Source organism: Halichoeres trimaculatus, unplaced genomic scaffold (genome assembly GCF_033239565.1).
Source record: "Halichoeres trimaculatus isolate MK-OKI-2021-1 unplaced genomic scaffold, fHalTri1.1 fHalTri1_scaffold_8, whole genome shotgun sequence".
Classification (NCBI taxonomy): domain Eukaryota; kingdom Metazoa; phylum Chordata; class Actinopteri; order Labriformes; family Labridae; genus Halichoeres; species Halichoeres trimaculatus.
Window position 1 is genome coordinate 8,812,484 of NW_027437186.1, and position 16,229 is coordinate 8,828,712.

Sequence of the window (16,229 nt, forward strand, 5' to 3'; positions counted from 1 at the left end):
TTTTTCTGTTCATTAGGTATAATCTGGCTTGCCATCGGCTGGAGACCCTCTTGCAGAACATTGATCTGCCGCCCCTCAACAGCGCCAACAATGCTCAGTACTTCTTACGAAAACCAGACAAGGTGGTGGAGGAGGACCAGCGGGTGTTCTCAGCCTATCAGGACTGCATCCAGCTGCAGCTGCAACTCAACCTGGCTCACCACGCCGTCCAGCGGCTGCGTGTGTCACTTGGTGCCAGCCGCAAGTCTCTCCCCTCAGCCGGGGCTGCAGAGGCCGTGGAACTGGTTCACAACTCCTCCACGGAGCAGCTGCGGACCATCATCCGCTACCTGCTGGACACGCTGCTGGGCCTGCTGCACTCCAACAACGGTTAGTAAGGCACTGTTGAATGCTGAGTCTGACAGAACAAGCAGCGTTACGACAGTTTGATCGTATCCTGCCTATCCGTGGTTATTTACACTTCACCGTCTGTGTCTGTACGTGTTCAGGCCACTCGGTGCCCTCAGTGCTGCAGAGCACCTTCCACGCCCAGGCCTGTGAGGAGCTCTTCAAACACCTCTGCATCAGTGGGACACCTAAGATCCGTCTCCACGCTGGCCTGCTGTTGGTGCAGCTGTGTGGAGGCGAGCGCTGGTGGGGCCAGTTCCTCTCCAACGTTCTGCAGGAACTTTACAACTCGGAGCAGCTGCTCATCTTCCCTCAGGACAGGTAGAGACAGACACATGTGAAAAAGTTACCACCAGTTCTTTCATTCTTTAGATTTCCATTTGTTCAATAAAGATTAATTATTTTTCAATCAAGAGGCAGTTAGGAGATAGGGCCTTTGCCCTTTATTTTTTTCAAATCTACTGTTTTTTAATGCAAGCTTTCACACCAGCATCGTTCTTTCGCTGAGCAAAATTACAGCTCTTTTTTAAGACCTAGGTTGATTTTTCCAAGTTTTGCTCACGTCAAGTACACATCCAACCAATAGAAATGCTTGTTGTCAACATGTCACCTACCAAAACATTCAGCGTTGATTGTGTTCGGTTCTTTACAACAGAAGACATAAAACCTACAAAGCTGCAGACGCCTCCAACTGTTTTTTTTTCGTGCTGTTTATTCGCGTCACCTCTGGTGTGCAAAGGCCTTCAGGCTGCGTATTTCAATTATCCGTTAAACAATGTATTAGTTTCTTTAATGACTCCACTAATATATGCATGTACAAACACTTGCTGTGTCTAGAAGGTATTTCAATATGTGCAGCAAACACCTCTTTGATGTGTTTCTAAGATAATTCCCAGGTCGCAGTGGTTGCTAAGACGTTAACTGTTTTTTTCTATCTCAGGGTGTTCATGCTTCTGTCATGCATCGGCCAAAGATCTCTCAGTAACAGTGGAGTGTTGGAGGGCCTCCTGAACCTCCTGGACAGTCTGCTTTCTCCACTGCAGCAGCCACAGGCCGCCATGCAGCGCAGGACTGAAGGTAAAGCTGCCTCCATCGCAGGCTTTTCGACTGTGTTGCATTTGATGAATGCATGTTTGGACTCTTTTCGCACATTGAAGTGAAAGATTTTGTGTGTTTTCCAGGTGTTTTAGATATCCCCATGATCAGCTGGGTGGTCATGCTGGTTTCCAGACTGTTGGACTATGTAGCCAGCATTGAAGACGAGGCCTCGGGCGCAAAGAAGAACATGGGAGGGAAAGAGCGTGAGAGAAGTTTCACAGGTATTTGAATTTCGATAAAGTATGAGGATTTTTCTACTCTGTGATCCAGAACTGAACTTTTTGGTTCAATTCAAAGAAAGACCAAGAGAGTCTGAGTGTGGTTGTTGATTTGTCCTTTAGGTATTCAGTGGAGCTTCATCAATAACAGCCTTCAGTCTCAGAACTCTAGCAGGTCGGCTAAAGGCAGCAGCAGCCTGGATCGACTCTACTCCCGCAAGATCCGCAAGCAGCTCGTCCACCACAAGCAGGTAAATGTGTCTCAGCCAAACACCAGCATGTTTCCAGATTCATACTTAAAAGTGTGTCTGATACCAAATTAGCAGAAAAATGTGTTTGAGCCTGACATTAGTCCTTTAATTTGTTGGTTTGGTTGTTGTTCCATCTCTGGGTGCAGCAGCACAACACCTGGTAGTCTTGATTGCACACCTTTACCGTGCTTATATTTATCATACCCTTTTCATTGTAGCAGTTAAATCTATTGAAAGCAAAACAGAAAGCTTTGGTGGAGCAGATCGAGAAGGAGAAGATCCAGAGTAACAAAGGCTCCTCCTACAAACTGCTGGTGGAGCAAGCCAAGCTCAAACAAGCTACATCCAAGGTGAGTAGTGAATCATTCACAGCACAGATCATCAAACACGCAGAATATGTCTGATATTATTTGTTTCCCTCTTCCAGCACTTTAAAGACCTGATCCGTCTGCGGCGGACAGCCGAGTGGCCGCGCTCCACACTGGACACAGAGTCCACAACAGCCAAAGAAGCCCCAGAAGTAGAACCGCTGCCCTTCACACTGTCCCATGAGCGCTGCATCTCCGTGGTGCAGAAGCTGGCCCTCTTCCTCCTCTCCATGGACTTCACGTGTCACGCTGACCTGCTCCTCTTTGTCTGCAAGGTTCATCTCACACCTCCTCATACACTCCTCAGATCCTGCTAGCTTTAAGTTCAGATAAACAAATGAACCGTTTCTGGATTTTTTTCCACACAGGTCCTTGCAAGGATAGCCAACGCCACAAGACCCACAATCCACCTGTGTGAGGTTGTATCTGAGCACCAGCTGGAGCGTCTGCTGCTCCTGCTTGTTGGAACAGACTTCAACCGAGGGGACATCTCCTGGGGGGGCGCCTGGGCACAGTACTCCCTCACATGTATGCTTCAGGACATCCTTGCAGGTGTGTAAAGTTTGTTAGTCATTTGGAGTCACATCACTTTGACTTTTTAAGCAGGAGCTGCCCAAAACTCAGTCAAGAATATAGTTTAATGCAGGCATTGGCAAACTACGGCCCGGGGGCCACATGCGGCCCGTTAAACGTTTTAATTCAGCCTGCCAAACTTGAAAAAATTAAATGAATAAACCTTGTGAATGTTTTCTTTTCCCTGCAATTCTGATGTTTTCCCACTAGATGGGGCACTGTAAATAAATTGGCTTTGTTGAGGTGAAGCGTCGGCCCATTACTCCACGTTTGCACTTTACCCTCTGACCCATCAGCCCTTCTGTAAAGAGGAACTGACATAAGAAAAGGAAAGTGGACAAAACAAAACTCATTAAAACACATGGAAGTGCGCATATGCGCGCGGATAAGATGGAGTGGATCGTCAGCCATCTGTTAAAAAAAGCTCAGGAACATGTCTGTATAAACCTTCAATGTGAGTTATTTGTCTAATTTTTATATAGAGACGTTCAAATTTAATATAAAAAAATCACACAAACAATTTTGACAGAATCTTTTATTTATTTATTTTTTTCGTTTTTAAAACCAGGACAGAAAAACTGCGTTTTCCTTTTTTTTCCATTTTTCCGTTTTTCCGTTTTGCGCTTAAAACAGAAAAACATAAAACAAGTCAAGTTTTTGTTTTTTTTTTGTTTTTTTTTCTAATTTTGTTTTGAAACAGAATAATGAAAGAACGAATCAAACAGGGATTAAAAATCCCATTATAATTCCATTCCCTCCTATTCTATTTTTAATTTCAAAACAAAATCAAAACAGCGAAAAATAGACCGTTATTTGTTTTCTGATTTTTGATTTGAAAACAAAAAAATGAATAAAAAGTCGTTATCTGTTTTCCGATTTTGGATTCTAAAACGGATATGGAATGAATGAATGATACCCCGATAGTTACCAAAGCACTCCATCCGTCTGCTCCTGGTCCGGCCCCTTTGTCAAATGTTAGAACCCATTGTGGCCCACGAATCAAAAAGTTTGCCCACCCCTGGTTTAATGCCTGCCTCGACATTGGCTTTTAGTTTTTTAGTTGAAAGACATAAGACAAAACATTAAGCAGTCATTTGTGTTATCCTGTTTGTCTGTGAAGGTGAGCTGCTGTCTCCAGGCTCTCTGGATGTCATGGATGAGGTGGCGGTGGGTGAGGAAGCCGGGGCATCCTCCTCCTCAGCAGGAGCTGACTCGGATGACTCCCTGCCCCAGCCGGCACCCATCCCCCTGGTCGAAAGCATCGACGAGGCCCTGGTCCCTGATATCATCGCAGGTACTACCGGGAGCTCCTCAGTTTTCCAAAGTGCGTGGGTAGCCCCGTCTCTTCTCCTCTGTTCCTTCAACACAGACACAAACACACACTTTTTATCATCACAGTATAAATAACGTGGTAAACCTTTCCTCTTTTTTCCATAGCTGCATGGTTACCGTTGTTCTCCACAGTCTGAGTTTCTGTGTGTTGCTGCTGATGTACTTCTGTGTTTTTGGAGTGGGAGTTCAAACATGTGGACTCAGTGTTTAGTGATCTGTCCTTTGGCGACAGACACTGTCATTTTGTATCTGATCTAACTTTGTTACCGTAAAGAAACACTGGAGGTGATCTCCTCTGTGTCTCCTGTCTGGACTCTCACTCCTGTATCAGAGTTTAGGAGCTTTTAGCCTTATCGGCATTAAAATTGCCCAGTAACGTGCTCAAGAAAGAGTTTCTCTTGCTGGTATGTTTTCCTAGTGTGCTTGCTTGGCAATATTAAAGCTGTTTTTATTATCTGAAGGTGCTCCACCTCTGTCATCTTTGGAAAAAGATAAAGACATAGACTTTGACTTGCTACAAGACCTGATGGATGTTGATATTGATCCTTTAGATATTGATTTGGAAAAAGATCCACTCGCTGCCAAAGTCTTTAAGGTAGGTCAAATTTAACTTCTTATCATCTTCTTTTATTTTCTCTTGAATTTAAGTTACTAAAGTCAGGGTGTAATGAGAATTTGATTTAATGAAACAACAATTTTTCACCTTTGTTTTTTTAGTTTTTTGTTTGTTTGTTTTTTAATGATTATTATTACTTTACCCCATCACTTTAGATTTCTTTTCTTCATAAGATGTTTGTGTCCAGTCAAAAAAGTCTTATTTATTGTGTTTGACAATATCACCCTAATCAATTTAAGTCACTCCAGCACTGACCCCACTTTATGGCCCAGAGGTCACAACCCTTTCTGCATTTTATGGCCTTAACTGATTCTTATTTCAGTCTAGATACAAAATTGGTTTATTTGTAGAGTAAAAGAAGTAAACATTTGGTAAAAGTAACTTCTTAAAGTCTATATTTATTAGTTAAAAAGGAGCAAAGCCCTTTACTCAGCTCTGTATCTTCCAAAAGCTGACCCACACCACAGCTCCCCACAGTCCTCCAGGATTTGAAATCTTTTTGATTATTGGATTGAGATGTACTAAATAAATTTAGAAGAGCAGCTTGCTGTTGAATCTGCAGATAAAGCTTAGCCACCTTTCATAAACCCTCTTCATGTTGCTGTTTCTAAGAACAGTAGTGTCCTTATCATGGTTCAGGGATCTAAAACTGGATGCAAATAACAGTTTCCTCACAGACTTAGTGTTTTTCTTGCTGTACTCTGTCTTGTTTCACATCCCCCCTCCTCCTCCTGTCTGTTCTCAGCCTATAAGCAGCACCTGGTATGACTACTGGGGCACTGACTATGGGACGTACGGATACAACCCTTACGTCGGAGGGGTTGGTATCCCCGTCTCCAAACCTCCAGTTGCTGCTGAAAAGCCCGGGTCTCAGAGTCTCTCAGTGTCCGTGTCACAGGGTGAGTGCTGGATGGATTTATCTCGTCTTTACCTCTCTCAGAGAACAATATGACGTCTTCTAATCTGACCTTTGACCTTTCTGCCACTGTTTAACAGCACTAGATGCCCGGCTAGAAGTGGGGTTAGAGCAGCAGGCCGAGCTGATGCTCAAAATGATGGCGACGTTGCAGGCTGACTCCATTCTCCAAGCGCTTACCTCCAGCTCGTCCACAGGTGAGGACATGATGACTCCAAACACCCGGTGTCTCAGTCCCAGTTTAAGTTGTAGAAGTCCTCTCTAAGTATCAAAATGTATGATTTTCTTTGATGTCTTTATTTTTTTAGTGAGCCAGGCGTCTAACGGAACTGATGACTCCCTGCTGAGAGCTCTCCATGGAGGAGGCTCTCCTCCTGTCAGCAGCCTGATGGTCCAGCCCTCATCCATTCCAATGCTGAGTGCCTGCTTCAACAAGCTTTTTTCCATGCTGCAGGTCCATCATGTACAGGTCAGCACACACAAAATGTACAGTGTATAAAACTAGATGGCTTTGTCTGCTGTTTTCATTGAATGAACCTATTAAAGCAGGGATCTGCAACCTGTGGCTCTTTGACTACTTTGCCGTGGCTCCTTGCAGCTTTAAAACAATATTGAAAGAGGGTTTTGATGATCATTATTCAACATTTTCTTGAGCTAAATATGCACCACATCTTGGAATAAGCCTACAGCATCAGCAGCCCACCGCCTTACCTTACACCTGAAGCTAACCTCAAGTTTCAGACCCCTGAAGACCCCCTGGTAGAATAACTAAATCAACAAAAAGCCAAATCTGGAAGAAGATGAAGATTTAATTCATTTAACTGCCAATGCACCAACTTAATAGACAAGCTCGATAAGTGGCAAGAAATTAGCAAATGACAAAAAATGATGAGTTGAGCGACATTATCAATAAATGTTATCAAACTCAAGTTTTCTTTTCGTAGTTCTACAATTTCACATACAAGTTAAAAAAACTTCTTGTTTAGCTGATTATTCAATATATTTTAACTATACAGGGGTCCTCGAGTAACGTGGTTCTTGACTTTACAATGCCAATAAATAAAAATAGAAAAGATTTTGATGTTATGCTGCTCTGTTCGTGAGCTCCTTCAATGCATACTAGTTTTTGATGCGTATGATTACACAGCTACGCAGGGCTACATGGTCATCAGCATCGTCCACTTTGTCTCAAGTTGTGTCATAGTGTAGATTGTCAATGTTTGTGCTCCGTAATTGCCTTGGTATCCTCAACTTTTTTGCATTATGGACACTAAAAGGAAAGCAGGATCAGTATAATACATTTATTTGGATGGTTATTTAGAGATTTACGGAATAATTTAGGATAAAAATCTAACTTATGCAGAATTTCAGGTTACAACGAGCAGTAGGAACCGAACACGTTCGTAACTTCAGGAACATTATACACTGTATTGTCTTTATTGTGAAGTTAAAGTAGATTTTGTGGCTCCAGAATGACTTAAACCCAGGTGAGATGAGGCAAAGTGTCTCCTTTGAAAGAAAAGGTTGCAGATCCCTGCACTAAAGGTTTGACTTTATTTTGATGAGTTGTCCAGAAGTCATTTTGGCTGAAAACATTGCAAACTCTTGTTCTCATCTCTGCCTGGATGTTAGTTCAAACACCACTATGGTTTCTTCCTTCGTCTCTTAGCTGGAGTCTTTGCTGCAGCTGTGGTTGACCCTCAGTCTGAACACTTGTTCTGGAGGCAGTGAAGAGAGCGGGTCAGACATCTTCCTCTTCAACGCCAGCCGAGTACCCACCATCCCGCTCAACCAAGGTCAGGACCCCGTCACACTGTGTCCCTCTCAACGCCTCAAACTGAGTCTCTGGACCAGATTTTCATGGTCTCATGACGTGTTCTGTGTTTGTTTACAGCATCAATCAGCAGTTTCCTGACAGTGTTGGCGTGGTACCCCAATACCTCCCTGAGAACGTGGTGTCTGGTGCTGCACTCTCTCACTCTCATGACCAACATGTCAGCCTGCGGTCAGTCCTCCAAACTTCATGTTACTTGTGCACCTGTCAGACAGTCAAGCTCCGCCTCCCTATTTAGGTTTATACCCAGTTTGACTCAGAAAAGACATCATCAGAGATCAGCGAGAGTAGTAGGTCAGTTGGAGATTACCTACGTTTTTAAACTGCTAACGAATCAGTAAGAGATGTTTTTTTTACTTGAGTAAAGTCATTCAGTCTTTGTTTTTACTGAAACAGCTCATGACTAAAGTCATTTTAAGAAAAGAGAAGGTCTACTTTTTCCTCTTTCTTTTATTTCCTGTAAAAGAAATCCAACCTGGATTCTCAGCTGTTTCTTTTTTTTTTAGTGAAGAACTTTAAGGGCTTAAATTTGTCCAGTATGTTTTTTTGATGTTCTGTATGTGGTAGCTTTGTAGAAGTCCCTCTTGTAGTGTTCAATGATTCATGGCTCACCCGTGTTTGTACTTTCAGCCTCCAGCAACGGGATGAACTCTCAGGAAAGCACAGCCCAGCAGATGGTGTCTGATCCCACTCTAGTTCACGTCCTGGTGCGCTTCCTGTCTGGCAGCAGCACCAACGGGACGAGCCAGCACAGCTCTCAGGTGGGACCCACTGCCACCCAGGCCATGCACGAGTTCCTGAGCCGCCTGCAGGTCCACCTGTCTTCTACTTGCCCCCAAATGTTCAGCGAGTTCCTGCTCAAACTCATGCACATCCTTTCGACAGAGAGGTACGAACATCTCAAAGTTTCCACACAGTTTCTGTCATTTCACAAGAATCCTGGGGTAACTAATGTTGTACTTTGATGATTTAGGGGCCCGTTCCAGTCAGGCCAGGGCCCGTTAGACGCCCAAGTCAAGCTGCTGGAGTTTACTCTGGAGCAGAACTTTGAGGTGGTGTCTGTGGCGACCATCTCCTCTGTCATCGAGTCCATCACCTTCCTGGTTCACCATTACATCACCTGCTCCGACAAACTGGTGTCCCGCAGCGGCTCTGACAGCTCTGTGGGTGCTCGGGCGTGCTTTGGCGGCCTCTTTGCCAACATCATCCGGCCAGGAGACGCAAAGGCCGTGTGTGGAGAGACGACGCGCGATCAGCTGATGTTTGACCTCCTTAAGCTGGTTAATGTGCTGGTGCAGCTGCCTCTGTCCGGGGACAGGGAGTTCAGTGGACGGCTGCCACCTGCTGGCAGCGGAGCAGCTGATAGCAGCGTGTCAGACGAGGAGAAGGTCTGTGGCAGCAAAGAAAGTGTGGCTGGTGGATCCACGTCCAGTCAGGGTCCACCTGCAGGCGTGGCTGACCTGGTGCTGGCCAACCAGCAGATAATGAGCCAGATCTTGTCAGCGCTGGGCCAGTGCAACAGCAGCGCCATGGCCATGATCATAGGTAAGTTCAGGAAGGGATTTCTGATTACTGTTCAGGTTTTTACATTCACAACATTTTGGTTTTCATCTATCAAACTCTTTTTTAGCCCCAAACAGCGAAGACACAGATCATACAACTTGTTCCCAGATGCTAAGGCAGATGTTAGTCAGTGGTCTGAGAGCGCTGCTGTTTAACAGAATGGCAGCCAATAGCAGGAGCAGTATGCTATTATGTTAGCTCAGTTATAGCCATGTTTAAATGCCAGCTTAAGCTAACAGTATGAGGCCGTAACATCAGAGCCTCTGAGTTCATAGTGTTAACTGTGTTTGATTTTGCTTTTCATGTGTGACCCATTCCTCCTCCTCTGTTGTACAGGAGCCAGCGGCCTCCACTTGACCAAACATGAGAACTTCCACGGGGGTCTGGATGCCATTTCTGTAGGCGACGGCCTGTTCACCATCCTCACTACACTCAGCAAGAGAGCCACGTCAGTCCAGGTCATGTTACAGCCCATCCTCACATACATGGCCTGTGGCTACATGGGCAGACAGGTGAGCATTACCCCGTGCTGTGTGAGGCTTTTGGAATGAATGTCTGTCCAGGAAAGACTCAAACACGTGTCTGTGATTGTTCATCCAGGGGTCTCTGTCCACCTGCCAGCTGTCTGAGCCTCTTCTGTGGTTCATCCTGCGAGTGCTGGACACCAGTGAGGCTCTCAAGGCTTTCCATGACATGGGTGGGTACACTACACATTATTTGACTTCAATTTGGGCTTTCATGACATTCAAAGGAACTTTATCAGAGCCTGTTTTCTCTTTTGAGAGAAAATCATCCACCCTGAAGAAGTCGCCCCAATTACTAATGATGGACCTGATTAACTTAAAGGGGAATGCTTTTTTTTTTTTTAATTTAAAAGCTGCATCTTAAGTTGTTGGTAAGGTCAAACTGGCAGAAAATCTCACAATAATTAGAAGTTCAAAAATGAGTCTTTAAAAAATGCGATGATCAGTTTTTCTCTACATTACCCACTTGTCCAAACCCATCAGTTCCACATTTTTATCTTATTTTATTTGATTTTATTTTATTTTATTTTATTTTATTTCATATTTTGCTATGTTTTGTCTTGTTTTGTTTAATTTGATTTAATCTAAAATTATTTTATTTTATTTAATTAAATAAAAAATATATTTATTTGTTTATTTCATTTAATTTACATGGACAATGTATATTAATTAAAATTTCTGTAAATATGTCTGTTAGCCAAAAGACTAGTTTCCATATACTCTCTGGCCAGATTTTAAAATAGGCTCCCGTAGAATGCTCAAATAAAACAAAACAACTAAAATATGAAAGGAGAAAAACCAATAATTATAACATAAATAACACCCTGCAATTAATAATTACTAAAAGCTGCATAAAGAAGCAGAACGAAGGTATTCTAACTGGTAGGTAAATAGCCAGAGATATAAAATAGATGCAACATGAGGAGGAAGCAAGCCTTAAACTAATGTTAAGAAAACAACTTTTATGCAGAAAATAGATTTTTTGGAGCTGCAGTCTTTCAGAAAAAATCCAGTTTCTGGAAATAGTGATGATCTTTAACTTTCCCATGCTCCTCCAGGTGGCGTGCAGTTGATCTGTAACAACATGGTGACCAGCACCCGGGCCATTGTTAACACAGCGCGTAGCATGGTGTCCACCATCATGAAGTTCTTGGACTCAGGTCCTGGGAAGGCAGCAGATGGAAACCTGAAGGCCAGAGTGATGACGTCAGAGCCAGACAATGCAGAGGGACTCCACAACTTTGCTCCTCTAGGTGCTATTTCAATACTTTTTGGGATTTTGGCAAAACTTTTATCATCAAAACTTTTCATCAATGATCTGATTTTCCCCCGACAGGCACCATCACATCCAGCAGCCCCACAGCCCAGCCAGCAGAGGTCCTTCTCCAGGCCACGCCCCCACACCGCCGCGCCCGCTCAGCAGCTTGGTCCTACATCTTCCTGCCAGAGGAGGCCTGGTGTGACCTCACCATCCACCTCCCTGCTGCTGTGCTGCTGAAGGAGCTCCACATACAGCCTCACCTCGCCTCTCTGGCCAGTGAGTTGACATCAGCTCAAGACGGACTGTAAAACAAGGCTGTCGTTGTCTTATTTTTAAAGAAACAAACCTGTTCTTGTGTGTCTGGTTTCTCTCATCCTCCCACCAGCCTGTCCATCCTCGGTGTCTGTGGAGATCAGCGCTGATGGGGTCAACATGTTGCCCCTCTCCACACCAGTCATCACCAGCGGCCTGACGTACATAAAGATCCAGTTGGTGAAGGCGGAGGTTGCGTCGGCTGTTTGTTTGAGGCTTCACCGGCCTCGTGATGCCAGCACCCTGGGCCTGTCTCAGATCAAACTCTTGGGGTTAACGGCGTTTGGGAACACCTCCTCTGCTACTGTCAACAACCCTTTCCTGCCCTCTGAGGACCAGGTCTCCAAAACCAGGTACAAATCGTTAAACCAGACTGAGAATCTGTCTATTTGTCTTTCAGTGAGGTGGTTTTACAAACTTTTCTTTCTCCTCGACAGCATTGGTTGGCTGCGTCTCCTCCACCACTGTCTCACACACGTCAGTGACCTGGAGGCTATGATGGCCAGCGCGGCAGCACCCACTGCTAACCTCCTGCAGACCTGTGCTGCTCTGCTCATGTCACCTTACTGCGGTATGCACTCTCCAAACATCGAGGCTGTGCTGGTCAAGATCGGGCTGCAGTCCACTCGCATCGGGCTCAAACTCATCGACATTCTGCTGAGGAACTGTGCTGCCTCTGGCACCGACCCAGCCAGTGAGTCACACACGTCTGCATCACTGAAGAGTGTTAATCACAGGCGGAGCGTCACTACGACCTAAAAAGCCTGAAAAGTAGCCACAAGTATTTGAATGTGTTTTTTTTAAATTCAAAACGTTCTGACCTTTTCAGTTTTATTTATTCAGGTAGTAAAGTGTTGATATTAAGTAACCACTAACAAACTTAACTTATACACAATAGTGTGTTTGAATCAGTGCACACCAGGTCAGCTTAGCACGTACACATTTGAAATATTTCAACAGATACATCGTCATGTTTTCTAATTTCAGCCTTTGCTTCTGTCTTTGAAGATCTGAACAGCCCTCTGCTCTTTGGAAGACTAAACGGCCTCTCCTCAGACTCCACCATCGATATTTTGTATCAGCTGGGAACCACCCAAGACCCTGGAACCAAAGACAGGTACCGCATCCGTTTTTCACTTTGTCTTAACTGTCCTTAAGTCTGCTCCATCAGAATAACAACCAATGTGGAAATGTCTTCTACTCAAGGTGAGTTTCCAGACAGACTCAGATGCTGGTAGTAAAAATTGTCCTCCCGTTCCCCTTGTCTTTTTTACTGTCTTCTGGGCTCGTTTGTTGCATATAAATTCTAATGTGATTCACACACTGAGGGAGTGAGGAGATGACGCCGTCTCCCAAACTGCGTGACAAGTCATTTAACAAAGTTTGTCTGGATTTGTTACCCTCAGGATCCAAGCTCTGCTGCAGTGGGTCCACGACTCTTCACGGGTTGCAGCACACAAGATGAGCGGCCCCATGGGATACAGCGGTGCTGGAGCCAGCTCTTCTTCTGCCTCATCGAGGGAGTACGGTCTCCTCATGCCTTCACCGTCCCACCTCCACTGCGTGGCAGCCATCCTGTGGCACAGCTACGAGCTGCCTGTGGACTATGACCTGCCCGCGCTGCTCAACAGAGAGCTTTTCGAGTCAGTCACCAGCTTTTATCAACACTTCTCTTACAAATGTACAAATGTAATGAAACAATAAGAATAATTGGAGGAGATTATCATTACATCATCATCATAAAGATGGAAAGATAGACTTTTGTCATTCAGAAATAAACACCAGTCAGTGCTCATCTCAATGAAATTTTCTTGCCAACAGACTCAGAGGAGTGCAAATCAGAAACAGCAGCTTATAAGGAATAAATACTTTATTGATATATAAATAGGAGTAGAACATAAAATATAAAATGGTGACAAATTCCTCTTAATTCCTTTAACCTTTTAAAACCCATTTTGCTCTTTGCATTACCGTAACTCTTCAACAATTTGGGCTTGTGAAAAAATACAAAAAGCTGCTTATGGAAGAAAAGACAAGTTTTGCAATGACTTTGAGATTTTATTAAAACAAATCAATATTTATTTCTACATAAACACACACAAAATTACCTAAAATTGGTACTGTTGAGTACAGATACTGATTGCCAGGTACTGGGCATCAGACCTGTATTGTTTCAAATATGAAAGGTACCCATCCCTAGCAATAATAGATGCAATGCCTTCAACCATTTAGCAACAGCAAACAAAAAAATCAAATCGTTCCTGATAGAAGAGAAGGTGAGCTTTCTAGCGTTGCCTCTTTTAAGGCCTAAATAAGAAAAAAAGGTCTAGCTAGCCTGGAGGATACTTGGATGATAAAGAGTTAAACAACCTGCAAAGATTTTTTGGGGGGTCAGCGAAATATTTCTTTTATTTTAATTTACGTTCCCAAAACACAAGATTGGATCCAAACAAAGCCATGAACAAACCAAAGTCAGACAATAATACAAGAACAGCTGATAAAGGCTCTAATTGGATAGTCATTCCTTCATTCTTTGTGCTGTAACCCCTGTCAGTAAGTCTGGAGGCTTTAAAATGAGTGAGATAACTGATGATCTTTTACAGAATGCTATCACACTTTGTTAAACGTGATAATGGCTGAAAGGTACCTAAACTGGGCCCTGTACTCAACAGGATTATTTACTGATGGGTTTCTGTTGCTACCAAGACAGCCCAGCTGTTTGAAGTGATATCCTGATGCAATTACAAAATAATGTAGAGTGTTCTGAGATGATATGTCTACTTTCTGAATTACATAACAAGTGCCACACATTTGAGCCTAAATATAGTCTTCCTCTTTGTCATTTAGAAGTTTGAGTACTTTAAAGCTTGGTCTGCATTTTTTTCTGCAAAGAATGTGAAAGTATAGATTTATCCTCATGAACTCTGTTTCTCTTCTCTCCTTCAGGCTGCTCTATAACTGGTCCATGTCCTTGCCATGCAACATAGTGCTAAAGAAAGCAGTGGACAGCCTGCTGTGCTCCATGTGTCACATCCACCCCAGCTACTTCTCCCTCCTCATGTCCTGGATGGGGATCGTCTCAGCCCCAAGCGCAAGTCACTCACAAGCCCAGCACCACCGCCTCTCCATGACCGATGATGGGAAAAAGCAGCATGATGCTAATACCAACGCTGCAGGGCTCACCGACGACTCCAAGCATGCAAGACCTCCCATCAATCTGTCAGAGTCCCAGTTAACCACGCTGGCTGCTGCCTCCCAGTCTCCAGGAGCCATAGAGCAGCTGCTCGACTCAGGCCTGCCCTCACTGCTGGTTCGCAGCCTGGCCCAGTTCTGTGTCAGCCTCCTGGCCAGCGCCGACCTCCCTCTGCCTGCGGCTCAGACTGAGAGGAGACACCATCATCACCACTACCACACATCCTCCTCCTCCTCCTCACACACCCGGCCTCCTCTGGCTGCAGAGCTGGCTGCTCCGGTGCTGCGTTTCCTGACTGAGGTCGGAAACAGTCACGCCATGAAAGACTGGTTAGGAGGACCAGAGGTGAACCCGCTGTGGACGGCGCTGCTTTTCCTGCTGTGCCACTCTAGTGCCAGTTCTAGCACCAATGCCAACGCAGGCTGTCAGCCTCTGGGGTCTGGATCTGCTGCAGGAGCTCCTCCACCCCAGCCTCAGCCTTCAGGGTCACGCTACTCACTGGCATCCTCAGGACAGGCAGGAGGACTCACCACACAGCAGAGGACAGCTCTAGAGAACGCCACCGTGGCCTTCTTTCTCCAGTGTATCTCCTGCCACCCAAACAACCAGCGGCTCATGGCACAGGTGTGTTAAACAAATCTGAATGATGACGGCTGAAGACGACACTCTCTGAGAGAAAACCGATGCAATGTTTAAGATAAAGGTGTCCAACAAAACTATTGACCATAACCATTCCAAATGATGCCAATCTCAATGTTTTTTGTTATGAAACATGAAGTTACGTCCATTAAAGTCTACGGGATTTAGCTGGATTAAGTCACATCTTCAAGTGTCTTTGACTGCAAGATTTACAACACCAGATTTCTTGGTTACATCATTACAGATCGTGTAATTAAGATGCACATCTATTCATGCTCTGTGTTGATTCCAGGATTGTGTTTTCACTTTGCAGGTTCTCTGTGAGCTCTTCCAGTCGGCACCTCAGCGAGGAAATGTCCCCATCTCTGGAAACATCTCAGGCTTCATTCGAAGACTTTTCCTGCAGCTCATGCTGGAGGATGAGAAGGTGACCGTCTTCCTCCAGTCTCCCTGTCCGGTGAGTTTTAGTATTCTAATCATATTTTCTGTCTCTTTGTGTGATTCAATCAAGTCTGGTAGAAAAAAGCCTTAAATGCCCCCTGCTTGGATGTACCCTTTTAGATTTGTTTTTTCTTAACGTTAAAAGATAATTTCCAAACAGGAGTGGTTTTATTCTCATCCTTTAGCTTGATGTTCAGAATAGCAGTGTCATTGACTTTGTTCTCTACAGAGAACATAAAGATACAAAACACATGATTTATAGTAACCATGAGTTAATGACTTCAGGAACATTTGAGAAGAGACTAAAACCAATCTCACTTGTTCCAAACACCAAAATTGATTAAATGATCCAAAGAAAGTAGCAAAGTCAAAGCAGACTGCGCTGAGAGAAGAACAACGGACAGCTAACATTACATCACCGTGTCGGAGAGCATAAACCCAAATAAATGTATGTAGTATCCATCAGTGTCCACAGGGTGGCAGTGCAGCAATATGACACAAAATCCTCCTTTTTTAGAGTAATCCCCTCAGACTGATACATGCTCAGTAAAAGTGTCCTCATTGACACTTTAATGATCAATATTTCATAGAGCTCAGTGATTAGACGTCAGAGAAGCTCTTTTAGGACAGTGTGGGTGGAGGTGGAGGTGTGTCTGGGGGCAGGGTCTTGAAAAATTGGTTTTAATTACCCAAAGAAAACCAT

General features: G+C 44.3%; 1 protein-coding gene across 7 annotated transcripts in view; it reads left to right on the top strand.

The window, feature by feature from the left end:
* birc6 (baculoviral IAP repeat containing 6) overlaps window positions 1–16,229 on the top strand; it is a 164,058-nt gene that overhangs the window by 30,545 nt on the left and 117,284 nt on the right. For 2 of the 7 annotated variants that reach the window (XM_074676300.1, XM_074676302.1), the window contains exons 29-55: window positions 17–369; window positions 489–708; window positions 1,328–1,464; window positions 1,569–1,706; window positions 1,827–1,954; window positions 2,173–2,304; window positions 2,382–2,597; window positions 2,691–2,874; window positions 4,016–4,219; window positions 4,689–4,822; window positions 5,589–5,742; window positions 5,840–5,956; window positions 6,068–6,228; window positions 7,429–7,555; window positions 7,654–7,764; window positions 8,224–8,482; window positions 8,567–9,138; window positions 9,493–9,668; window positions 9,757–9,853; window positions 10,739–10,933; window positions 11,017–11,217; window positions 11,327–11,606; window positions 11,691–11,947; window positions 12,262–12,370; window positions 12,660–12,896; window positions 14,200–15,070; window positions 15,399–15,542. In XM_074676300.1, the coding sequence (XP_074532401.1) occupies window positions 17–369; window positions 489–708; window positions 1,328–1,464; window positions 1,569–1,706; window positions 1,827–1,954; window positions 2,173–2,304; window positions 2,382–2,597; window positions 2,691–2,874; window positions 4,016–4,219; window positions 4,689–4,822; window positions 5,589–5,742; window positions 5,840–5,956; window positions 6,068–6,228; window positions 7,429–7,555; window positions 7,654–7,764; window positions 8,224–8,482; window positions 8,567–9,138; window positions 9,493–9,668; window positions 9,757–9,853; window positions 10,739–10,933; window positions 11,017–11,217; window positions 11,327–11,606; window positions 11,691–11,947; window positions 12,262–12,370; window positions 12,660–12,896; window positions 14,200–15,070; window positions 15,399–15,542 (5,914 nt within the window). The remainder of the gene's footprint in view (window positions 1–16; window positions 370–488; window positions 709–1,327; window positions 1,465–1,568; window positions 1,707–1,826; window positions 1,955–2,172; window positions 2,305–2,381; window positions 2,598–2,690; window positions 2,875–4,015; window positions 4,220–4,688; window positions 4,823–5,588; window positions 5,743–5,839; window positions 5,957–6,067; window positions 6,229–7,428; window positions 7,556–7,653; window positions 7,765–8,223; window positions 8,483–8,566; window positions 9,139–9,492; window positions 9,669–9,756; window positions 9,854–10,738; window positions 10,934–11,016; window positions 11,218–11,326; window positions 11,607–11,690; window positions 11,948–12,261; window positions 12,371–12,659; window positions 12,897–14,199; window positions 15,071–15,398; window positions 15,543–16,229) is intronic. The other 5 variants (XM_074676303.1, XM_074676304.1, XM_074676305.1 and 2 more) reach the window with 4 other exon arrangements.